At 44.4% G+C, this 24683-nt stretch overlaps 1 protein-coding gene across 14 annotated transcripts in view; it reads left to right on the forward strand.

Annotated features, from left to right (window-relative positions):
* The window catches only part of MUC13 (mucin 13, cell surface associated), a 104617-nt gene that overhangs the window by 65006 nt on the left and 14928 nt on the right, over positions 1 to 24683 (forward strand). For all 14 annotated transcript variants that reach the window (XM_033944687.1, XM_033944697.1, XM_033944701.1 and 11 more), the window contains 4 exons: positions 94 to 200; positions 5244 to 5299; positions 11157 to 11314; positions 22223 to 22360. In XM_033944687.1, coding sequence (XP_033800578.1) covers positions 94 to 200; positions 5244 to 5299; positions 11157 to 11314; positions 22223 to 22360 — 459 coding nt within the window. The remainder of the gene's footprint in view (positions 1 to 93; positions 201 to 5243; positions 5300 to 11156; positions 11315 to 22222; positions 22361 to 24683) is intronic.

Below are 24683 nucleotides of genomic sequence, written 5' to 3' on the forward strand. Positions count from 1 at the left end.
AGTAGCTTTTCTTTTCTTACTGTCCCTTGTGCATTTTGGTTTCCCTCTTCATTGTTTGAATAGGGTGTAACACATGTTTCATTTTAATTTCAGGAAAGAGTTTTTATGGAAAACTCACCCTTAACGAAACCTATAATGCAACAGTACAAAACACGTCATCTTTGACATTTCAAACTCTATATGATAACGTCACAAAATTTGTGAGTAATTTATTACATATCTTTGTATATTTATTCACTTTTAAAATATGGACCCATTTTTGGGAATTTCTTAACAGAATGAAAAGAAAACCACCAATTACCTTAAAAGAACGCATTGGTAAGCCTGTGGTAATTAGGGTTACATTCCAGTAGGGTGACTGAAAAATAAATAGCCTGATTTTCAAATGCAAGGTATCTGCATAATTTGAGTTAGAATATCCAGTTATTATGCCACTTAATATATACCTGTTCCATAATGGCAGCGTAAAATTTTATGGGTAAGAACATAAGAATTTGCCATACTGGGACAGACCAAAGGTCCATCAAGCTCAGTATCCTGTTTCCAACAGTGGCCAACCCAGGTCCCAAGTACCTGGCAGAAACCCAAAGAGTAGCAACATTCCAAAGCTGAGATTGTGATGTCATAAAGCCTCATTCCACCAGTGTCTAAGAGCCAACCTCATCAGTGATGTCACAATGGCTTGATTGTTCTAGAGCATAAGAATTGCCCTACTGGGACAGACCAAAGGTCCATCAAGCTCAGTATCCTGTTTCCAACAGTGGCCAACCCAGGTCCCAAGTACCTGGCAGAAACCCAAAGAGTAGCAACATTCCAAAGCTGAGATTGTGATGTCATAATGCCTCATTCCACCAGTGTCTAAGAGCCAACCTCATCAGTGATGTCACAATGGCTTGATTGTTCTATACTTGGCTCACATAAGAGCATAAGAATTGCCCTACTGGGACAGACCAAAGGTCCATCAAGCTCAGTATCCTGTTTCCAACAGTGGCCAACCCAGGTCCCAAGTACCTGGCAGAAACCCAAAGAGTAGCAACATTCCAGAACTGAGATTGTGATGTCATAAAACCTCATTCCACCAGTGTCTAAGAGCCAACCTCATCAGTGATGTCACAATGGCTTGATTGTTTCATATTTGGCTCACATAAGAGCATAAAAATTGCCATACTAGGACAGGACGAAGGTCCATCAAGCCCAGTATCCTGTTTCCAACAGTGGCTAACCCAGGGTAGATGACATGCCACTGACAATTAATATTACACACATGCCCTCTAATTCTATAAAGATGTACGCCTGTCTTTGCGACTAGCGTACAAAGTTTTATATGCAAATTGTAGGATAAGGAGAGTTGCACACTTAACTTACCCCCTTCTTTTACAAAAGCGCAGAACAGGTTTTTAGTGCTGGCTGGCGCGCTAAATTCTCTGCGCTGTTCTGATGGTCATAGAGCTCCTTTGTGCATCGGAGCAGGGCAGAGCATTCAGCGCGCTGGCCAGTGCTAAAAACCTCTTCCGCACTTTTGTAAAAGGGGGGCTTTAATTAGCTAATGAGCAGCTCATTGGCATTAATTGGTACTAATTGGCCGTAATTAGCCGTTGCACTCATCACTGCCCCTAGTCTGTATTCGATAAATTGTGTGCGCAAATTCCAGAGCTGCAACGGTTAGGAAGGGCATGAGCAGGTCAGGGGTGTGTCTGGCAGTTGTGCACGTGGGCTATAGAATTCCTGCAGTTAACCACTGCGAGGAGATATGATCGAGACCTTCAAAATAGAGCAGGAAAAAAAATTACTTACAATGTCCAATGTGACACGGAAAGAGGACATGGACTGAAACTAAGGGGGGACAAGTCCAGGACAAATATCAGGAAGTTCTGCTTCACGCAACGAGTGGTTGACACCTGGAATGCTCTCCCGGAGGAGGTTATCGCGGAATCGACCGTCCTAGGATTTAAAAGCAAACTAGATGCACATCTCCTTACGAGAGGCATAGAGGGATATGGGTGACTAAAAATTACGCCAGGTGTACGCCTGGCTGGGCCTCCACGTGTGCGGATCGCCGGACTTGATGGACCGAAGGTCTGATCCGGAGATGGCGCTTATGTTAATTAGGGTAGTATTCTATAATGGCAACTCCGCACACCATTGCGGTTACAGAACACATGCTCGGTACACAGTATCCCAGCACCCGTCTTTAGGCAAACTTATGAGAATTACCCCTGCAGATTCATAACTTGCCTTCAAAATGTCCCTTGGAACGCTTCTAATTTTTTAGTAGCCAATATACTATGAATTTATCTGTAGTTTTAGGTGGCTGAAAATCTATTTAAATGCCTTTGGCCAACCTGTAATACATATCTAATCTAATCTAGTATTTCTGCGTCGCGCTATGTCTAAACAGGTTCAAGGCAACTTATAATATTTTGAATTACAGAATGAATATACTGCATTATACACTTCCTCCTCCGTATTCGTGGGGGTTAGGGGCAGAGCCAGCCCGCGAATATCAAAAAACCGCAAATAATATTTGGGCCGGTTCTGCCTCTAACCCCCGCTTCCCCCGGCTATTTTAAGCCCTCAAAGCCCCCCCCCCCTTAAGCCTTACCTGGTGGTCTAGTGAGTTTTCGGGACAGGAGCAATCTTCCCACGCTCTTGCCCCATGCAGATCGCTCACAGGAAATGGCTGCCTTGAGCTCCCGTAGTCTCTCGAGCCATTTCCTGTGAGTGATCTGCACGGGGGCAGGAGCGTGGGAAGATTGCTCCTGCCCCGAAAACCTGCCAGACCACCAGGTAAGGCTTAAGGGGGGAGGGATTACAGGGCTTAAAATAGCCTGAAAAATGAAAATGTATTTTTTTATTTAAAACCGCGAATAAGCGAATCCGTAGATACGGAATTCGCAAATATGGAGGGGGAAGTGTAGTAATTTGAGGAGGACAGAATTATGAATAGGCTAATAGGGATGAGAGAACGGAGGTTCTTTGATTGTTTTGAGTAGAGGGTGAGATTTAGTGATATTAGATATTTCAAGTTATTTGTCTACAGTGTGTACGCTTTCAAAGAAGAACGTTTTCAATTTCTTTTCGGAATCTGTTGTAGAATGCTTCCATCCTGATGTCAATCGGGAGGTTGTTCCAGGTCTTGGTGCCAAGATTTATGAAGAGCGAGTCGAATACACATTTGCATTTAACCCCTTTGGGAGACGGGTCTTTTTACTAAGGCATGTTAATGGATTTAGTACATGCTAACGAGTGGCATGCGCTACATTCAAGGCACTGCTTAGGTGTCACTAGGTATCCTAGAGGTAGGCGCCAGTATATTAGGGCATCTTTTACTTTGCCTAATTTACCAGTGCCTAACTTGGATGCTAGCAATGCCTAAGTCCACCACGTCTATTCCACCCCCCCCCCTAACCATGCCTACTTTTGAGGTAGGTGTCGTTAGGTGTCCGAGGGTGCATCAATTTAGGCATCGCTAGGCGTCCTAAGAGTTTGGATCCAAACTCTTAATTGTTAATTTTTTTTTTTTTGATTGGATGAAAACTGACATGGTCAATTACCATACCAATTACACCAATTTTTTTTTTTTTAAAGTTGCACGTAGGTATTCCTCCTGCCGGGGATTATTTCGGGGGTTCCGGCAGGAGGGAGTGGGCATCCCTCTTGCCACAGACAATGGGGGCAGGTCATGGGTGGTGGCGGTAGGGAGTGGGCATCTCTCCTGCTGGCCGACTTGCAGTGGGGTTTTGGGGTTTCCTGCCACGGCTGCTCAACTGACCACGGCAGGGAGATTTCCTTGCCGCAATCAGTTTAGTGGCTGCTTTTATTTGAAATGTAGGCCTACATTTCAGGTGCCTACTGTGGCCCTAGGTAAACACCTAGGGCTACTTAAGCTCACCTAAGGCCACTTCTGGGTGAAACCATGCCCATGCCCAGCCTTGGGCGAGCTTAAACGTACCTAGGCACCTCCCTGCATCTGCAACTTACACCTACCTGCCTTGGATTTTTTTTTTTAAGAAATGTGCGTCCCGATTGGTTGGTAGGATGCCTACTGCTGCCTACAATCAAGACGCCATTTATAGAATTTGGCCCTTAGTGTCCAGAAAGATCTGCAGCTTGTAGCCCCTGGTTGAGGGCTATTGATATGATAGATGATTTGGAAGGGGCATATGAAAATAGGAGAAATTCCTTGGGTAGTGTCCAACGAAAGCAGAGACTGCTTCCAGTTGAACCATTGAGCCTATTGCTGTTCCCCCTGGAAACAGCACTTCTGTGCAGTCTAGTTATTCAGTGTTTTTCTCCCTTTGCTGTTGGAGGCTGGAAGCAGCACTCATGTTCTATGGGCAGGGCTATGCCAGTTCTGTAACTTCCACATTAAACGCATATGCACAAGACCATCCTTGAGGAGAAAACACTTTTCAAAGTGACTTCCATAGGTAAAAAGTATTCTATGCATGGAAATCGGATGTCTGAAAGTTGCCTACCCTAGGTATACCAAAAGTATGTGGCTAGTTTCAGTACCCGTGAGTTACCCATATTTGTGGAAGGTGTTCTTGGAGGAAGGGTTAGGGCAGACACTGTAACCTCATGCATGCTTTTGTATTTTCAAATGTGTATGTGTCAATTCAAATGAAAAAGGACCTACACAGAAAGGGGGCTTCTATCTCTATAGGTGCTTTTTCCTTATACAATTTTTCAAAGTTAAAGTGCCTGTAGACTTTGCAATCATGCAGGTGGTGTGAAGATTGCTGCCATAATTATATAAAAAAAAAAAGATCTGATAAACCCCCAGGAGAGCACAAAATGTGCCAAGACTGCAGTGCTAGGCTTTCCACACAATAATACCAATGAGCCTTACATAGTTTAAAGCAGGGGTGTCCAACCTTTTGGCTTCCCTGGGCCACATTGACCGAAAAAAATGTTTCTGGGGCTGCGCAAATGCTGCAGCAAGACAGAGGAGGGAGCCGGCAAGACATTAAACACCGGGGGGGCAGAAGAGGAAAAAACTGCATTGCCCTCGATCAGGGCCGCACAAAATACTTCACGGGGCTGCAGGTTGGACACCCCTGGTTTAAAAGTAAGTAAAATGGGGCAAGCATTTAAGGATAGGGAGTTTGGCATGACTATAGCTAGTGAGAAAGAGAGAAGGGGCAGGATGGAAATGAAGACGGGAGATGGGGCTGTCTGTGTAAAGACCAAAAACATGGAGGGTGTACGTGGATGCTGAAATCTCATTTGTTCTTTTACAGTTTAAAGACTGCTTCAACAGAAGCGATTATGGGCAGACCGTAATAAGTGAAATTGGGTAAGTTGGCACGTTTCCTCTTCCAGAGTCCTCTTCTACACGATCACCGTCTTTCTCTCTTCCCTGTTTCCGATGAAGCCTAACGAGTAGCGAAGAATAAACCAATCAGAGCACTTCTTTCGCTTGAATCCTTCACACAGGCCTGCAGAGCCTGTGTGAAGGATTCAAGTGTCTCACAGCTGCTAGGGTGTGGAAAGGAGGGGAGGAATAGGTTTATGTTTATTAAAACTACTTGATTATCCGCTGTTCCTGAGAACAGGCAGTTGCTCACAGGCAAATCTTGGCATCGACTGGATCAGCGTTTAAGTCTAGCAAGAGCACTCATCTTCTTTCTCCTCCATAGTGATTCCTCTGTCCTATTAATCTCTTTCTCCTCAACAACGCATTTCTGGTCCTATTAACTCTCCTCTTCCCCCCTCTTAAATTCAATCAATTTGTACCTCGCTTAATCTATTGTAAACCGCATAGAACTTAACGGTATTGCGATATATAAACTGTTATTATTATTATTATTATTATTAACAAGAATTGCCCAGAGATAGATCACGGTCTGTGCTCCATATGTGGTGATTCGGTGTAGGATGGGCTGGGGTGGGCATCAATGGGAACTCCACGAATATGGAACATGTCACTGGCTAGACTTTACAGTAGATGTCCTGCAAACAATGGGATGGTTGAATAAGTTGGAGTGAGCTTGGACGGCAACTTCAGCATTTGGAACCTAGGACAATTCCAGGGTTCATAGACAAAACCACTGAAGACAAAGGTGCGCGCCGACAACTGAGTGCAAGACGGAAGTGTGCGCCGAAGAAAAAGTGTTTTTAGGGGCTCCGATGGGGGGTTTTGTTGGGGAATCCCCCCACTTTACTTAATACAGATCACGGCGGCGTGGGGGGTTTGGGGGGTTGTAACCCCCCTCATTATACTGGTGTTTCCCTGTTTTTAGGGGAAAAGTGAAGTTTTCAGTAAAATGTGGGGGGTTACAACCCCCCAAACCCCCCACAACGCCCCCACAAAGCGGCGTGATCTGTATAAAGTAAAGTGGGGGGGTTCCCCCCATACTCCCCGTCGGAGCCCTTAAAAACATTCATTTTCTTTGGTGCGCGGCTCCGCATTGCGCTCAGTTGTCTGCGCGCGCCTTTGTCCTGGCGCGCTTTTGACCTGACACCCAATACCAGACTTCACAGTCTATGACCCAGAAATACCAAAGAAGAGACAAGATAGTCTAATCATGTATTTTTTAATGGGTATAACTAATGGGCAGACTGGATGGACTGTTCTGGTCTTTATCTGCCGTCATTTACTATGTTACTATGTTACCTGGCAGAAACCCAAAGAGTAGTAACATTTCAGAGCATAGATTGTGATGTCATAATGCCTCATTCCACCAATGCCTTAGAGCCAACCTCAGCAGTGATGTCACAATGGCCTGATTAGATGGCAACTTCAGTATTTGGACCCTGGACAATACCAGACTTCACAGTCCATGGCCCAGAAATATCAGATCTTTATCTGCCGTCATTTACTATATTACTACGTCTTATCTTTTATTTTAAAAAATAAGCATTTCTACTTGTGTTCTCCCTAAGTGCGTCTATCTTTTTTGACCATTAAACCCCCCCCCTCCACAAATCGTCCATAAGAAACCCACACACAAACAAGCTATTAGGACATAGGAGGCCACACAGACATCTCAGCAGAGCAGAGGGGCACTCTAGTGGGTACTGCAGTGGCCGTCACATAAAAAGTAGAGAGTTGCGCAGAGACAGAAATCCCACCCATCCCCGCCCATCCCCGCCAGGATCCTCTCCGTCCCCACCCGTCCCCGTCACGATCCTCTCTGTCCCCACCCATCCCTGTCAGGATCCTCTCCATCCCCACCCGTCCCTGTCAGGATCCTCTCCGTCCCCACCCGTCCCCGCAAGGAATTACCTCAATCCCCGCCCGTCCCCATAAAAAGCAGCAATTACTTCTGACAGGATCATCTATTCCTCATTTTCTTTTGTGTTTGCGCTACTGTTTTCCTTGTGGAATCTCTTTGGTGGAACCCTTTTTTTGTTTTCTGTTCAGGTAATTAACTTATAAACCTCCTCTTTTACTACGGCTGACGTGTCCATTATATTATATGGATGAACCCTGCTTTCAAAGCCTTCCATCCCCGTGGGAGTCCCGTGGGCCAGAGGGGGGTCCCGTGGGAGTCCCGTGGGTTAGGGGGGGATTCCCACGGGATTCCCGCGATCCCCTTTCCCGTGCAGACCTCTAATAAAAAGTCCCAGGTACACATCTCACCATAACCAGCTTATATTATATGTTGAGCCCTCCAAATACCACCTGAAACTTACCGTACCCACCTCCACACCACAACAATTGCCCTTATGCCTGCAAGTACGATATAAGCAGGGCAGAGTTTGGGCATGGATTCAGTCAGGCGCCAGTATATTAGGCCAACAGCACTCTGGCTTAATTTGCAGAGGCCTGAGTTTAATTAAGTGCCAGTAGGTGCAGTTCTACAAATGACGCCTAATTTTGGTTGACATGGGATAGGTGCTGCTTTTCTAGGCATCTACCTAGTTAAGTGCCATTTGTAGAATCTGTTCCTTTCTGCTGAGAACTACAAACGCTTCCTAAGAAGCAACCCCCTTCCTTTCGTGACTTTCCACTCCTCCCATCACTTTTATTTTATTAATTTAAAAATTTATATACCGCATACAACTATGCGGTTTCCATATCACAAACATAAAATCTTATTTCCCTACGATTGTCACATATAACATAGACGTAAACAACATCATTAATCGATGTAATTATATTCCCCATTGTTCTCTCTCATGACCCTGTCTGTTCATGCCTGTTTTTAACCCCAGTTTTATTATATCATGCCGGATATTGTTTTTAATTTCTTTTTTTTGTTGTTGTTTTAATTTTACTTATATTATGCCTATTGTAAACCGTTTAGCTATTGTTCTCTCAGGGTATCCGCAGCTGCGAGACCCGGAAACTTGCAACAAGTGTAATGCCAGCTGCGGAAATCCTGAGAGAACATCTAACCCAGCTCCTTGGGAAAAATATCTTTAAACCTACCACAGACTTTTTCCATTCTATGGACTTTCACAACAAAACTCAAATTTCTGACCAACTGACTTTCCCGCCAAAATTCAAATTGGTGGAAGCCCTGTTCCTAATCAGGTCAGTGAACCCACTATTTACAGAGTCACACTGCAGACTTCAGAGCATACCCTGAAGAAAGACACAGCATGGTGGCTGAAATGTGTAGCTATTGCTTGATAGACAGTATATCAAATAATAAAGAAACATGGAAACTGAGAGGTCAGTAAGTGCTCATGCAAAAATGACTACACACTAATGGGAAAATCAGCGCATTACCATTTTTTTTGGGGGGGAAAAAAAGGAAAATTGTCCTATTCCTGGTAGTCCTAAAAGCAGAGCTGTGGAGTCAGAGTCGGAAACAATTTTGGGGTTACTGAAGTCGGAGTTGGTGAAAATGTGTCAACTCCGACTCTTAATAGAGTTAAATTGTATGTCATGCAAATATTTTCTTATTTCCCAGATAATAATTTGATAAACCCATTTTTCAGGAGATGTTTTACTTTTAGAATATATTTTGATATCAAGTTCTTTGATGATTACAAAATGTATTATATTTTATGATATCTATATTAGTGAAAGCGACATCTAGAAAATGACACGGGGACAAAATTTATCCCGGACCCCACGAACTCTGTCTGATCCCATCCACACAAGCCTCGAATAGTTATGATTTTATATTGAAATCATTTTATTAAAGTGTAAAAAGAAACAATATTCTGTACAACTGTCATTTTATAAATCACAAATACAGTACAAGGATCAACAAAACCCCTATCTCTCCTGCCCTCCCCCCTCACAAATATCCCCTCCACTTATCAAGACAACTGAACAAGCCAAATTAATATAAAATGCTGCATAGAAAAATCATGTTAACAGTGAGCCATGTCATAAGTAACACTTGTCACTTATGACATGGCTCACTGATACTAGTCTGCTATGTCTTCATTGTAAACCACCACTGCCTATCTCTAAACCTTACGGTCTACTGCTGATGCTAAGTTATATGGCGGGACCTTGTCTTTAATCTTCTCACCGCTTTGTAACTCCGCTGCAAATCTCCTTCTCGAGTCTTATTGTAGCTCACTGACACTGGTCAGTTTTGTCTCTATATAAACTGCATAGAACCACAAGGGTTCATAGACAAAAGCGCGCAACGACAAAGGCGTGCAACGACAAAGGCGTGCAGACAACTGAGCACAATGCGGAAGCGCACCAAAGAAAACCAGTATTTTAAGGTGCTCTAACAGGGGGTGTTGGTGGGGAACCCCCCCACTTTACTTAATAGAGATCGCGCCGGCGTTGTGGGGAGTTTGGGGGGGTTGTAACCCCCCTCATTTACTGGAAACTTAACTTTTTCCCTCTTTTTTAGGGAAAAGTGAAGTTTTCAGTATAATGTGGGGGGTTACAACCCCCCAAACCCCCCCCAATGCTGGCACAATCTCTGTTAAGTAAAATGTGGGGGTTCCCCCCACGCCCCTCCACACCCCCGTCGGAGCCCTTTAAAATACTGTTTTTCTTCGGCACGCTTCCGCCTTGCGCTCAGTTGTCTACGCTGGGTTGTTGGCGCGCCTTTGTCGTCGCGCACTTTTGACCTGTCACCAACCACAAGATTTATGTGATATATAAATAAAAATTTATGTTATGTTAATACCTCAGTCACACACACTGAACACAAATGCCAAATCCATAATAGCTGACCAAATATGATAAACATAAACCAAAATCCCAGGAAGCCTCACCTTTTATGTAGAGGGGTGCTGAAAAATTCTCAGCCCAACCAACCAACTTCCTAAATTCTGAGCGTTATTCTATGTTTTGACAATGTTTCAGATCATTGATTGGACCATATCCATGTCCTTCTCTTCTTGGTTGGGTTGAGAACTTTTCAGCACCCCCTCGTAGTGTGAAGAGTTTCGGTCTCTGGTAACCAGTGCTGAGATTGAGATGTCATAATGCCTCATTCCACCAATAAGAGCAAACCTCATCAGTGATGTCACAATGACTTGATTGTCCTATACAGTGGTACCTTGGATTACGAGCATAATCCGTTCCAGGAGCATGCTCGTAATCCAAAATGCTCGTTTATCAATGCGAGTTTCCCCATAGGAAATAATGGAAACTCGCTTTGATGCGTTCTCCCCCCCACGAGAAACGGCATTGCTCCCCCCGAAGGCCCCCCCTGCAATCCAGCACCTCCCCCTGTGATTTGGCACCCCCCCCGCCACGATCCGGCACCCCCCCCCGATGCGATTGGGCACCCCCTCCTGCCACGATCTGGCACACACACCCCCGACGCGATTGGGCACCCCCCGCCGCTTCTTATCGTCATCTGGGCACCGGCATCGGAATGTCCTGTGCTTGGTGCCGGTGCCCGAAGATCGGCCTCCTCTTCTGCTGGGCCTTGAGCATCTGCGCATGCTTAAGGCCTGCGAGTTCACGTTCTCTTAAACTTAACTTTTTCCTGATTTTTCCTGCCCCCAACAGCAGCACAAACAGTGTGAAGTAAAGTGGAGCTCATTAAAAGTCACTTTTTAGGCAGCGCACTGGTGTCATGCGCTGAATTGTCGGCGCTGCAATGTCGGGGCGCTGAAGTCTCATGTGCGAATGTCCCGTCACCGACTCCACAGCCCTGCCTAAAAGTGACCTTAGCAGGTGAGATAGTGCTGCTTTGTAAAAGGGCCTCTAATTTTTGTAAATACGTTTATAAATGTGATTGTTGCCTGTCTAAACTGTGCTATTCTGATTTCAGACCAGAAACACCAAGCTCTAGAACACGGAACGCAGCACATGGAACACATGTAAAAGTAATTAACATGTTTAGACAAAACTCTAACATATCAGAAGACGAGGTGGATGCAAAAATAAATGAGATCATAAAATCTTACAACTACATTCAAACCTTCAAAAGTAAGTGTTACACAGATTTCTATTTTTCTCTTTTTTTTGCATAGAAAAGTCACATGTTAAACAGCTGAAATATAAATCAGGATTCCTCCAGGTCCTGATCTGGATCTTCCCTTCTCATTAGTCTATAACCCACTGCTGGGTTGTTTCATAGATTCAGGTAGGATTGTCAGATTTTCCAATCAGAAAATCCGGACCCCCTAGACCTGCCCCCCAGGCCCATCCAGTTTTACCCTGTAGCGCCCTAATCCCGCCCCCAGTCCTGCCCTAGCCCCACCCCTTGCTGCCTGCTCTTGCCCGATGCGATATGAGGAGGCTTTTCAAAACCCAAAGTGCCGTGTTTTGAAAAGCCGTCCAGACCCCCAGACATTTCGTCAAAAGGAGGACATGTTTGGGAGAATCTGGATATCCGGTAACCCTAGATTCAGGGATCTGAAAATGCCGAATGAGGTACAAATTCAAAGGGCTGAAGAAAGTTTCTCCTAATGGCAGAGCCATAGTAGACTTTGTCCCCACTTTTGGACCTTTTGTAGCAAAACAGTTTCATTAATTCTGTCCTGAGCTGAGGGGGTTTTGGCCTCTGAAAAGCTATTCAATAAAATGTATTAAGTTAATCCAGTAAAAGTTATTTTCCTTTGTAATTTTTATTAACTTTTACAGTAGACTAACAAAGCTACTGCACTAATTTATCCATTAGTACCCCAGACCTCATCTGCCCTCCTGTACCAGGAGGAAACGTATTTAATGCTGCATGAAAAGCTAAGTCTGTTTTGAAGCTGAGCATTTAAAAAGACAAAAAGTATTTAAAAGAGATTTAAACAAAAGAAAAAAGTGAGAGAGTATTAGATTTATAGACTAGTCATTAAGCCCGTTACATTAACGGGTGCTAGAATACTGTTCACCCTCTATGTTGCCCCTTCCATTCACTGCCCTCTCTTCTCTTTCCATCCAGTGTCCGCCCCCTCTCTCTCTGTCCCATATGGCCTCTCTCCATCTCCTCTTTCCTTTTCCCTTGGTCTGGCATACCTTCCTCCTTCCCTCCATGTCCTGCCATCTGTTCTTCCCTCCAAGCCATTCTCTCCCCCTCTGCTCACTTTCCTCCTTCAACTACTTCATTGGGCAACAGCAGCATTCACAATTCATTGCTGTTGCTGGCTTCAGGTATTCCTCTCTGGCGGGTCCTGTGTTCATGAAAACAGGAAGTAGGCAGGACCCGCCAGAGAGGAAGGCCTGAAGCCGCAACAGCAGCGAATTGTAAACGCTGCTGCTGCCTGAAGCACCCGAGGCAGACGCTTCTCTCCCCTCCCAGCCCACTCCCCGCTGACTCTGCGACCCTCCCCTACCAGCCCAACCCCCGCTGACTCTGCGACCCTGCCGGCGAGATGACTTTAATAACAAACCTCCCTCCAGCGTTGGCAGCCGCAGCACGCTAAACAGGCTGGTTCGCGGCTTTCTTCTGCCGTTGAATTTCTCTGTCGCGTCATTGATGACATCATTAGTGACGCGGCAGAGAGACTCAACGGCAGAAGAAAGCCGCGAACCAGCCTATTTAACGTGCTGCGGCTGCCAACGCTGGAGGGAGGTTTGAACCGGTATGTGCAGAAGCGATATGTCTTTCCCCCTCCAGTACCTGTGCAGCACTTTGCTGCGGTGCATCCTCCCATCCTGAGTCGGCCACAGCGCTCGAGTCTGTTTCTCCCGCTTTGTCTAGCCGCCGCATACGAACTCTGGCCACGGACCTACAGATCACGGATCAGGGATTACAGATCACGCAGGTCTGAGTGCGCATGCGCGGCTAGCGTTTTATTATATAGGATATTACAGGGACCAGTGCAATGATTGAGAATTGAGCCGTATCAGGTTCTCTGAGCACTGAGAAGTGTTAGAAGGTGTGTGTTAAAATCACCTGTGTGGACATATAGTTATATTGAAAGGTCACTTTGGGCAGCCAAAAAAACCTAGAGACTTGAAGAAGGCACAGATAGTTTATTAGCATATGTATGTGACTCCCGAGCGCCAAGCTGGCTTCAGAAGTGCCGAAAACAGGACGTTACAGAGATATTTATACATTCTTCTGGCTATACAACTGAATTCTAGAAAAAACTTTTCACGTGTTACTTTTCTTAACAATCATTGGTGCTCAGCTCACACTAGCAGGTCACTAGCAAGTCACTTATTTAGGCCCTGCAGTCTTTCTGTTGCATGTCGTTTATGCTGAGATAGCCATAAGAAGTTAGAATGTCCAAGCTAACACCCAGTACAGGCAGGCTAGAACATGAGATAAGTTAGGTCTGCAACTAAACATAATTCAGCATTTTATTAAAGAGAAAACTTAGTACAACACTTAGGAAAACCAGTCCCAGACTCCTTCAGTACTTGGAAAACCAGTCCCAGACTCCTTCAATATCTGTTTTATTTATTTGGACATGACACTGGCCTTTTGTCAGTTGTAGCTCAAGGCGAATTTTATTCAGGTACAGTAGATATTTATAAGCTCCAGTGTTTCTTATTTATGACTGCTGATTCGCTGAAATACTGTCCTGGTTCACTGAAAATTGGCTCTATGCAGTCCCTGCAGTTCTTGGCAGACTATGAGGCTCATAATCAAAAAATAGACATCCAAAAAACGTCATAAATCAGCACTTGGCCGTCTTAATCATTGGGACATCTAAGTGCCGATTTTCGAAACTGTCTTTCAAGATGTCTTGCAAGGCGTCCTAGCTGCTGTGCCTCCAAAGCTCAAGGGGGAGGGGCTTGTTGGAGGCGTGTTATGGGTGACCTTAGACTTGGAAGTCCTGCGGTTATAATCGAACCTTTCCTATGATGTCCTGGAGAGAGCTTACACACTTTGAAAACAGGTTTAGGTCAAAACGTCTAAGTGTCAAAAAGGTACCGAAACTAACCAAATGACCACTGGAGGTATTAAGTACTCACCCCCACACTCCCCCAGTGGTCACAACCCCCCCCAAATTTGCATAAAACAATACATACCTGTCTTAAGTTGACCGGTGAGTGGACTAGTGAACGTTAGAGAGGAGACCCCAGGCCCATAAGTCACTCTAACCACTACATTTATGATGGAAAGTGGGAGCTAACCAAAACCCACCAGAATCCTACTCTACTGCCATATTTGTGTCACCTGCAGTCATAAGGGCTAGTGGTGTGGTAGACAGGTGGGTCTAGTAGGTTTGAGGGGAGTTTTGGTGGGCTCATGGTGAGATGTACAAATGGCACTCTTTAAGTGAAGTTCACAGCAGTGCCCTCTGAAGTGCACCACTGCTCTATTGGGATGTCTATATGGCTAGTCCGGATTTGGACGTTTTCAACTTGGATGCTTTTGTGGTTGAAAAGAGCGAACAAATTTAGGCAACTTAAGGTTGGACAATGGATATCCTAACGGCCAAGACAGCCAAATAGATGATTTTTGCAAAAAAAAAGTTGACGTCCAGTGGTTTCGAAAATGGACATTTCTCTGCCCCCAACTTTGGATGTCTTGCAGCAAACGTCCCAAGTTGGACTTAGATGCACTGTCAGGAATAGCCCTCCACAGGCCCTGCACAGAGTCAAATTTAGTGAGCTGGTGTTGCATGTTGTAAACAGGGTAAGGGAACACTTTTTCACTTGGTTATAGGTGGCATGTTGCTACAACACTACCCAGTGTGCATGAAAAGCATTCATTTGGGCTTAATTTTATAAGACAACACCTATGTGAGAAGTGCAAAAAGGCACCTATTTTATAAAGACAACAACAAAAAAAATCCTATACAGTGAAAAAAATTATAATTTCATCAAAAAACCCCACAGCAATCCTCAAATCATCTTCAATAAGAGGGGACATGATCGAAACATTCAAGATATTGAAGGGAATTGACTTAGTAGAGAAAGAGAGACTGCTCACCCTCTCCAAGGTGAAGAGAACGAGAGGGCACTCGCTAAAATTAGAAGGGAAAAGATTCCGTACAAATGTAAGGAAGTTCTTCTTTACCCAGAGAGTGGTAGAAATCTGGAACGCTCTTCCGGAGGCTGTTATAGGGGAAAGCACCCTCCAGGGATTCAAGACAAGGTTGAATAAGTTCCTACTGGAACAGAACATACGCAAGTAAGGCTAGACTCAAATAGGGGACTGGTCTTTGACCTAAGGGCTGTCGTGTAAGTGGACTGCTGGGCACGATGCACCACTGGTCTGACCCTGCAGCGACAAATCTTATGTTCTTGAAACCAATTAATATGGACCTTCAAAACAGAGATAAATCAATGTTGTCGAATGAATTGATCACAAAATCGTTGCCAAGCACTCTTATATCTTCTATCATCGATCCAATAATTTATGTTATGTTATGCACATTCTTATATCTTGCCAAATCCTCATTAATTAGAGTTCTAGGCAAGTTACAGGTAACATATTGTTACATAGAATTTTGTATAGCGTTAAATATGTTACAAAAAATTATACATGCCCCAAAAAGGCCCCCTTTTACAAAGCCGTGGTAGAGTTTCTACCATAGGCCATCGAGGTAAATGCTCCGATGCTCATAGAATTCCTATAAGTGTCAGCATTTATCTTTTTTCACTGCAAGGTCGTGTTGGTTTGTAGCGTCACAAGATTCGGAGCAACAGTTTGATCATTGTGTTTTAGAGCATATTTATCCAATTGATACCCAAAGACTCCTAAGACTCCTGATGCAGGCCGGGTGGCCGAAACATGATCGTCGAGTCATTGAGTTACTTTGGATGAATGAGTTATTTTGGATGAATAAAGACATTTGGATTTATCAGATGAGTTGAAAGACACTTTTAGTGCACCATTCTGATTGGACATTTCCACTTTTGCTCTTGCTTGAGCATTTATCTCTACCGCAGCTTTGTAAAAGCCAGCAAAAGTTATCAAATAGTTATCAAATTATGCGTACAGTCTGAGGTAATATTTCATAATTAGCAGGTGACCAATAACATTGTCTTTGTTTCGGGTGACTTGAATTATTAGTCTGAGTTTCATTGGTAGGGATTTCTTAAGCAGCCATGTTTTAAAATTTTTGCAAAACAGCGTGTATACTGTGGTTGTACGAATTTTGATGGGAAGTCAGTTCCACACTTTTGCTATTTGGTAGTTGAATGATTTGCTGTGAGATCAAGACATCAGGTTCACCACGAAAATATTGCAGACCAATATGTAGCAGGAAAAAAAAGCCCTTTTAATGCAAGATGTTAAGCCCTTAACGTGTGGTTTGCATGCATAAATAGGCAACCGCAGGTATTTTGCCTGTTTGCATACACTAATTTACGTATTACTAATTTTTAAAAAATATTTTGGAGAGGGGGGGCATGTCATTGGCAGATTGTGTCACACTGTTATCACAGCTCTAATAATAATTAATTGTTAATTATAAGTACAGTGCTCAGACCCTTCAACCAAAATTGTTTAGTGATGTCACTAAACTATGGCTGCTGTTGGGACCATAAGAACATAAGAATAGCCTTACTGGGTCAGACCAATGGTCCATTAAGCCCAGTAGCCCGATCTCACGGTGGCCAATCCAGGTCACTAGTACCTGGCCAAAACCCAAAGAGTAGCAACATTCCATACAGAATCTCAAAGAATAGCAAGATTCCGGAATCCCAGAGAGTAACAAGATTCTAGAACCCCAAAGAGTAGCAACATTCCATACAGAATCTCAAAGAATAGCAAGATTCCGGAATCCCAGAGAGTAACAAGATTCTAGAACCCCAAAGAGTAGCAACATTCCATACAGAATCTCAAAGAATAGCAAGATTCCAGAATCCCAGAGAGCAACAAGATTCTAGAACCCCAAAGAGTAGCAACATTCCATACAGAATCTCAAAGAATAGCAAGATTCCAGAATCCCAGAGAGCAACAAGATTCTAGAACCCCAAAGAGTAGCAACATTCCATACAGAATCTCAAAGAATAGCAAGATTCCAGAATCCCAGAGAGCAACAAGATTCTAGAACCCCAAAGAGTAGCAACATTCCATACAGAATCTCAAAGAATATCAAGATTCTGGAATCCCAGAGAGTAACAAGATTCTAGAACCCCAAAGAGTAGCAACATTCCATGCTACCGATCCAGGCCAAGCAGTGGCTTACCGCTCTTACCACATCCTCTGGCAACGCGTTCCAGAGCTTAACTATTCTCTGAGTGAAAAAAATTTCCTCTTATTGATTTTAAAAGTATTTCCCTGTAATTTCATCGAGCATCCCCTAGTCTGTAATTTGTGACAGAATGAAAAATTGATCCATTTGTACCCGTTCTACTCCACTCAGGATTTTGTAGACTTCAATCGTATCTCCCCTCAGCCGTCTCTTTTCAAAGCTGAAGAGCCCTAACCGTTTTAGTCTTTCCTCGTACGAGAGGAGTTCCATCCCCTTTACCATCTTGGTCGCTCTTCTTTGGACCTTTTCTAGCTCCACTATGGGCTCCTTTTACAAAGGCGCGCGAGCGCCTTTAGCGCACGCACCGGATTAGCAGCCGAAAAACTACCACCTGCTCAAGAGGAGGCGGTAGCGGCTAGTGCGTGCGGCATTTTAGCGTGCTAAGCGTGCACTAAAACCGCTAGCACGCCCATTGTCTTTACTATTCCAATGCCTTCCCTCATTTGTCTCACTGATATCACCAAGTGGAATATCACAAGATAAGATAAAAGAAACAGGAACAAACTTGTCTTGGATGTTGTTGAGAAGGCTAGATGAAACCACTTTGGGCAGCCATAGACTGAAGCTTGTGAAAGTGCTAATGCTCATAGGTGAATGCAGCAAAATGCCATTTGAGAAAAATGGCCACCCCCGACTCGAGTTTCGCATTCTTCCTCAGGAGAGGGCCACTGTCAGGTAAATACAAAATATATACTAAATACTCATGGACTCCTACTCCTACCACCACTAAAACAATTCCCAACTCAAACTGAATTAAATTATCTTAACATAAATTGGTTTATAATTCAATAGCTCACATACCCAGGGATCCTTTTACTAAGGTGCGCTAGCGTTTTTAGCGCATACACGAAATTACCATGCGCTAAACCATGCGGTACGCTTCTAGAATAACACCAGCTCAAAGCTGGCGTTAAGGTCTAGCACGCAGGGCAATTTAGCGCGTGCTATTCTGCGCATTAAGGCCTTAACGCACCCTAGTAAAAGGAGCCTCTAGTCTTGGCAATTTCAAACTCGGAGGACAGGAAAGACTGAGCTGCGTTTGAACGCCTGCTGTTACCCCACCCTCTTTAATGCTCTCTTTAACGGACTCCCGGAAATGACGTCATCCAAGACGACCAACTGAAAAACAAAAAAACTAAATAGAAAAAAGAAAACTAAACCGAAACCGAAAAATTTAAACTAAACACATTTATAAACTAAAAAAATATTAAAATAAAATATAAATAAATAAAATAAAAGGAACAAAACGAGCCTCGCACGAAAGAATAACAAATGGGCATATTGTAGACATGGAAGCATTAACCATCTAGGGGTCCTTTTATAAAGGCGGAGTAGGGGTTTAACGCGTGGAATACTGCGCATTAAACCGCCTGCCGCGCTAGTCGCTAACGCCTCCATTGACCAGGCATTAGTTTTTTGCTTGCCGCGGGGGTTAGCGTGTGATGAAATGTCCGACGCGCTAACCCCGCTAGCGCGGCTTGATAAAAGGACCGCCTAGTGTGTTACACTTAGAGCACACTAATTGGCTAACGCAGCGTTAACACGAGAGCACTTAGCGCCCTCCCCCAATAGGTGATGGCTATGTCACTCGAAGCCCAAATGCTGAAGTTACGACTATCTTATTTTGGTCCCACCGTCAGAAAAGAAAGATTTTTTTGCAGAAGGACATCATGTGTAGGAAGGCAAAGAGGGCGACCTGCAATCAGATGGCTGGACACGTTGAAAACAACCACCGGGATGGCGCTGGAGGATCTTACCGTACTGGCACAAATCTGATTTCTTTTTAGATCTGTAATTCATCAAGGCGCCAGGACTCAAGCACGGTGTCAGGTCAAAAGCGCGCCGGGACAAAGGCGCGCCCAGACAATTGAGCGCAGCGTGGGGGTGCGTGCCGCAGAAAATTACTGTTTTTAGGGCTCTGACGGGGGGAGTGTGGGGGGGGTGTGGGGGGGACCCCCCCACTTTACTTAATAGAGATCGCGCCGCGTTGTGGGGGCGTTGTGGGGGGTTTGGGGGGTTGTAAACCCCCCACATTTTACTGAAAACTTCACTTTTTCCCTGTTTTTAGGGAAAAAGTTAAGTTTACTATAAAATGTGGACGGTTACAACCCCCCAAACCCCGGCGCGATCTCTATTAAGTAAACTGGGGGGGCTCCCCAACAAAACCCCCCATCGGATCCCCTAAAAACTGTAATTTTCTTCGGCGTGCGCCTCCGTCTTGCGCTCAGTTGTTGGCGCGCGCCTTTGTCTTTCGCGGGGTTGTCTATGAACCCTCAAGCACGAGTCGATGGCACCTAACCCAAGTGCTCTCGCGTTAATTCTAGACAGATATCACACATACATAACAACATTAGTGCATGACCTGCAATAATATATATTACAAAAATCTCCCAAAAGTTCTGCATTAAATCCGAGCTTATCATGCGGTATAATCCTGTATTAACCACAAGTTAAGAGCAGATTCTAGCACATTTCCCTAAAAGGGCACCACAGTGCTTTATAACATCGCTTAAACCCAGACAACTATAAAAGATCCAGTAGCCTGCAAAGGCACTCAAAAAACCTTGTTGGCAATCAATCCTACTGGCGATCTTCCTATATTCCAGTGTCTCAAACTGTGTGCCACGGCACAGTGGTGTGCCCCGAAGAGATTCCGGGTGCGCCACGAGAGATTCCAAATTTTTCTTTATTTTTAAAAATTCCCTTCATAAGTCTACACTAGAATAGATGACATGTATGTCGCTTACGCAAGAGTCTGTCAATGTTATAAGCGTCTGTGGGCGTAAGGATACATCCGCCCAGACAAGCATCACTCTTTGACGTGATTGGTCCTTAAAAACTAACAGCAAGTAACTTTAGTTTGGGGGGGGGTTGTATTTTTTTATGCAGTAGTTATCCTACCTTGAGCACCAAAGCAATCAGGGCTTTGTATCCATTCGGATCTTCTTATCTTGGCGAACTTGGATTTTCAGCTCTAACAGCTCACTTCCCATCAAACCACCGTATTTTTCACTGTTTTGCAAAAATCTAAAAAAAAAAAAAAAAATGGCTTTTTAAAAAAACCCTACCAGGGATCCAAAGAGACTCAGGTTAATAATATAAGTCACTCGCAACAAAGACATTATTAATGTTCAGATACTGTTTTTGAATTACTACCTCAGTCTGTATGCATAATTTGATATCATTTTGATAATTTTATGTTGCACGGATAAATCTCTGTAGCATGTTTTAACTCCTGTATAATAATGGGGTCCTTTTACTAAGGCGCACTAAATGCTAACACATATATATAATATTGCTGAAGAACTGTCGGGTAAGATTTGCCTCTTTGTGGATGATGCCAAAATTTGCAATAGAGTAGAAATGCCGGATGGTGTGAATAACATGAAGAAAGACCTGGCGAAGCTTGAAGAATGGTCTGAAATTTGGCAGCTAAAACTGAATGCAAGGTCATGCATTTGGGCTGCAAAAACCCAAGGGAATGGTACAGTTTAGAGGGAAGAACTTATGTGCACGTCAGAAGGGCGGGACTTGGGTGTGATGATCTTAAAGTGGCCAAACAGGTTGAAAAGGTGACAGCGAAAGCTAGAAGGATGCTAGGTTGCATAGGGAGAGGTATGGCTAGTAGGAAAAAGGAGGTATTGATGCCCCTGTATAAGACTCTGGTGAGATCTCATTTAGAATATTGTGTACAATTCTGGAGGCCACACCTTCAAAAAGATATAGAAAGGATGGAGTCGGTCCAGAGGAAGGCTACTAAAATGGTGGTCTTCGTCAAAGGCGTATGGGGACAGACTTAAAGATCTCAATCTGTATACTTTGTAAGAAAGGCGGGAGAGGGGAGATATGATAGAGACATTTAAATACCTACGTGATGTAAATGTGCATGAGTCGAGCCTCTTTAATTTGAAAGGAAATTCTGCAATGACAGGGCATAGGATGAAGTTAAGATGTGATAGGCTCAGGAGTAATCTAAGGAAATACTTTTTTACAGAAAGGGTGATAGATGCATGGAACAGTCTCCCGGAAGAGGTGGTGGAGACAGAGACTGTGTCTGAATTCAAAAGGTCATAGTAACATAGTAACATAGTAGATGACGGCAGATAAAGACCCGACTGTTCCATCCAGTCTGCCCAACCTGGGATAAGCACGTGGGATCTCTCAGAGAGAGAAAGAGATAATGGTTACTGCGGATGGGCAGACTAGATGGGCCATTTGGCCTTTATCTGCCATCATGTTTCTGTGTTAGCATTTAGCGCGCACTATATCTGCTAGCACGCCTTGGTAAAAGTACCCCCCAATATGTTGCTTGTAACCCGCCTAGAGATCAAATTAATGAGGATTTGGCAGGATATAAGAATGCACATAACACATGCAGAGAAGCTAGCTCAATGGGACTTATCTGTTTAGGAATGGCTCCTACCAGGTAAGCTAGTTTTTCTTAAGTATAGGAGTTGTTTGTTGTTGTTGTTTTTTTTGGGGGGGTGGGGGAATTGAACATATCTGAATTCAAAATGCTGTACATGGGGTTGCAAAGAAAACCAACAGAGAATGGAGATACCAATAGGTCAAACAGAAACTAGTACCAGTCCTTATAAATGTCTTTATTTTAAATGATTCTGTTCCATGTATGGGAGGGATTATTTTATAAAAAGTGTCAACAAGACAATGTGTAATGTTGCAGATCAATACATAAAAAACATTTTGTGCAGTCTTATCCAAATATTTTGTTTTTATTTAGAATCAGATGTTTGTGGCGGACGTTTTTATTGTGACATTGAAACAACAATCTGTAATATCACTACTGCACAATCTACTCCTATTTGTGCATGCAAGGACGGGTATTACCCTAATGCTCTGGTGGTGACAGCTTGCAGAGGTAATCCTGATTTTTTATGATCTGAGACTGTAACTTCTTGCTTCCTGTCCTTTGTGGTCCATACCGCCACTGTCTGGTTGCTTCCTGGGCTAAACATTCTTGGTTGGTCACATGATTCTTTTCTGTTCCTGACCTCTCAATGTAAATTCCAGCAATTGGTGCTTCTAGAAAGGGACACAGGAACCTCTAGGGAGAGGTCCTCCTCTAGGGTTACAATATTTGCTACATCAAAAAAAAGATACCTGACCCCTCCCACAAACCCACCCCTTGCTCCACCCACAGTGCCAAGCCCCACCCCTGCCTCCTTCTAGCCTCGTCCTTAAACTGCCCCACCTCCCCAGTGCAGCCGCTCTCTCTTTAGCCCCCCCTGACCCAGTATCTCCTCTGGCACCGCAATTTCAAAACGTAAGGCAGCTGGCAGCAATAGTAACATGACCCTTCTGCCATTGACCTGTCCCAAAAGCCTTCTCTCTGCAGCACTTCCTGTTCCCGTGTAGGTGGAACTCTGCAGAGTGAAGGCTTCTGGGGTGGGCCAACAGCAGAAGGATCACATTGCTAACGCTGCCAGCTGCCCAAAGTTTTTAAATTACAGCGCTGGAGAAGTTACTGGGGACAGGGAAGACTCACAAAAGGCATACCTGACTCCGGTGTGGGGGGCTGGACTGGAGTGAGTCCAAAACCTGGACAAACTCCCTCCAGTCTAGCAAACCGTCTGGACACCTGGCAGTTCTCTAAGAGGAGGACTTGTCCAGGTAAATCTGGACGTCTTGTAACCCTATCCTCGGCCCCCTCCTCTTTTTCTAGCTTCCACCGAAGCTCCAGGATAATAGTCACAATGTCTTTGCTTCTGGGGTACTTTCTTGGTATATTTTCCTCCAGGATAATCCACAGGCAGGGAAATTCCACCCAGCTTGTTCTTAATTAGAATAGTCTGGGTGAATAAAATTAGCACTAAAGTTTTGCAAATGAATTCCCATGTGAAGAGGATGGGAATGTACTTCTGTTCCATAAACACAGGAGTCTGTGTGTTAGGTGATTAATCCGTGCTCGCGAACTGTTGCAAAAAGATGTCAATCACATCTTTCAGCTCCTCCTCCTTCATCAGTAGAGTACACTTCTCCCTCCAAATTTACGGGGGTTAGGGGCAGAGCCAGCCTGACAATGTGGAAATATCACAAATAACTTTAGTATTGACTCTGACTAACCCCCCGCCTCCCTCCCAGACCTTCCCACACCTTACCTGGTAGTCTAGCGATGAAGCGGTGTAGAGTCATGAACAAAAATGACTGCCGTGAATGCCCGTTGTAGTGTCGTGCGACCACGGGAACTCACAGAAGCCATTTTTGTTCACGTCTCTGAACAGGGCAAGAGTGTAGGAAGATCGCCCCTGCCCTACTTCACTACATGGCCACCAGGTAAGGTGTGGAGAGGTCTAGGATATGGAAGGGAGGCAGGGGTGGGTCAGGGTATAGAAACTCGCGAATCCTAAACCCGTGAATTTGGAGGGAGAAGTGTATAGTGCCCTCTTCAGTTTTTCATTCTGAGAGCGAACCGAGGAGGTGTGTTCTGATCTGCTCTATTCAGTTTTTATTATTTTGGGGTATTTTTTCTTCCGTTTCGTGAGACTTTGGTGTGAAGAGGACCCCCATAATTAAGGCTACTCTGCCTGGGAGAGGATGCGGACCCCACAAGAGTGGGCTGCAGCTCACAGGGCAACTCCCAAGTGTACCTGCTGAGCCAGCCTGCTTGGTGCTTCTTCGAGGCTCAGGGTTTGTTCCCCTGGGAGCCAGCTTGCCTTCTGATTTATTAGAGGCTTGAGTGCTGGCTGTGTGGCCCCTGTGTGAATTCCATTGGGTTTTGGGGAGCTGGTTGCGTTTTAATCTCCCCTGTTGCACCACAAGGATCTGTGGGGATAGGGGGTGGAGTTCTCAGTCACTGTCTGTCCGACTGGCAGCCCAACGATCTCCAGTTGTGGATGGATTCCAACAAGGATTTGAGGCTGAAAGTCTTCTCTGTTCAGTCAGACTGAAGAAAAGCTGACGGAAAGAGATAATGCTTACTGCGGATGGGCAGACTAGATGGGCCATTTGATCTTTATCTGCCATCATGTTTCTATGTTAGAGGCAGGCACCAACACAGCACAGTGAGTACAGCCTGTTATTCCCTATGGGGAAAATGGGGGGGAGGGGTGTAAAAAAAAAAGAAGACCTAAAACAGAAGCAGAACTGGCACTTGATGTCACTTGATGGCACTTGATGTCAACGTTCATTATCATTGTTCTTCACAAGTATTACAAATGGTGCAGGTAAAACCAATCCATATA

This window comes from Geotrypetes seraphini, chromosome 5 (assembly GCF_902459505.1).
Source record: "Geotrypetes seraphini chromosome 5, aGeoSer1.1, whole genome shotgun sequence".
Taxonomy (NCBI): domain Eukaryota; kingdom Metazoa; phylum Chordata; class Amphibia; order Gymnophiona; family Dermophiidae; genus Geotrypetes; species Geotrypetes seraphini.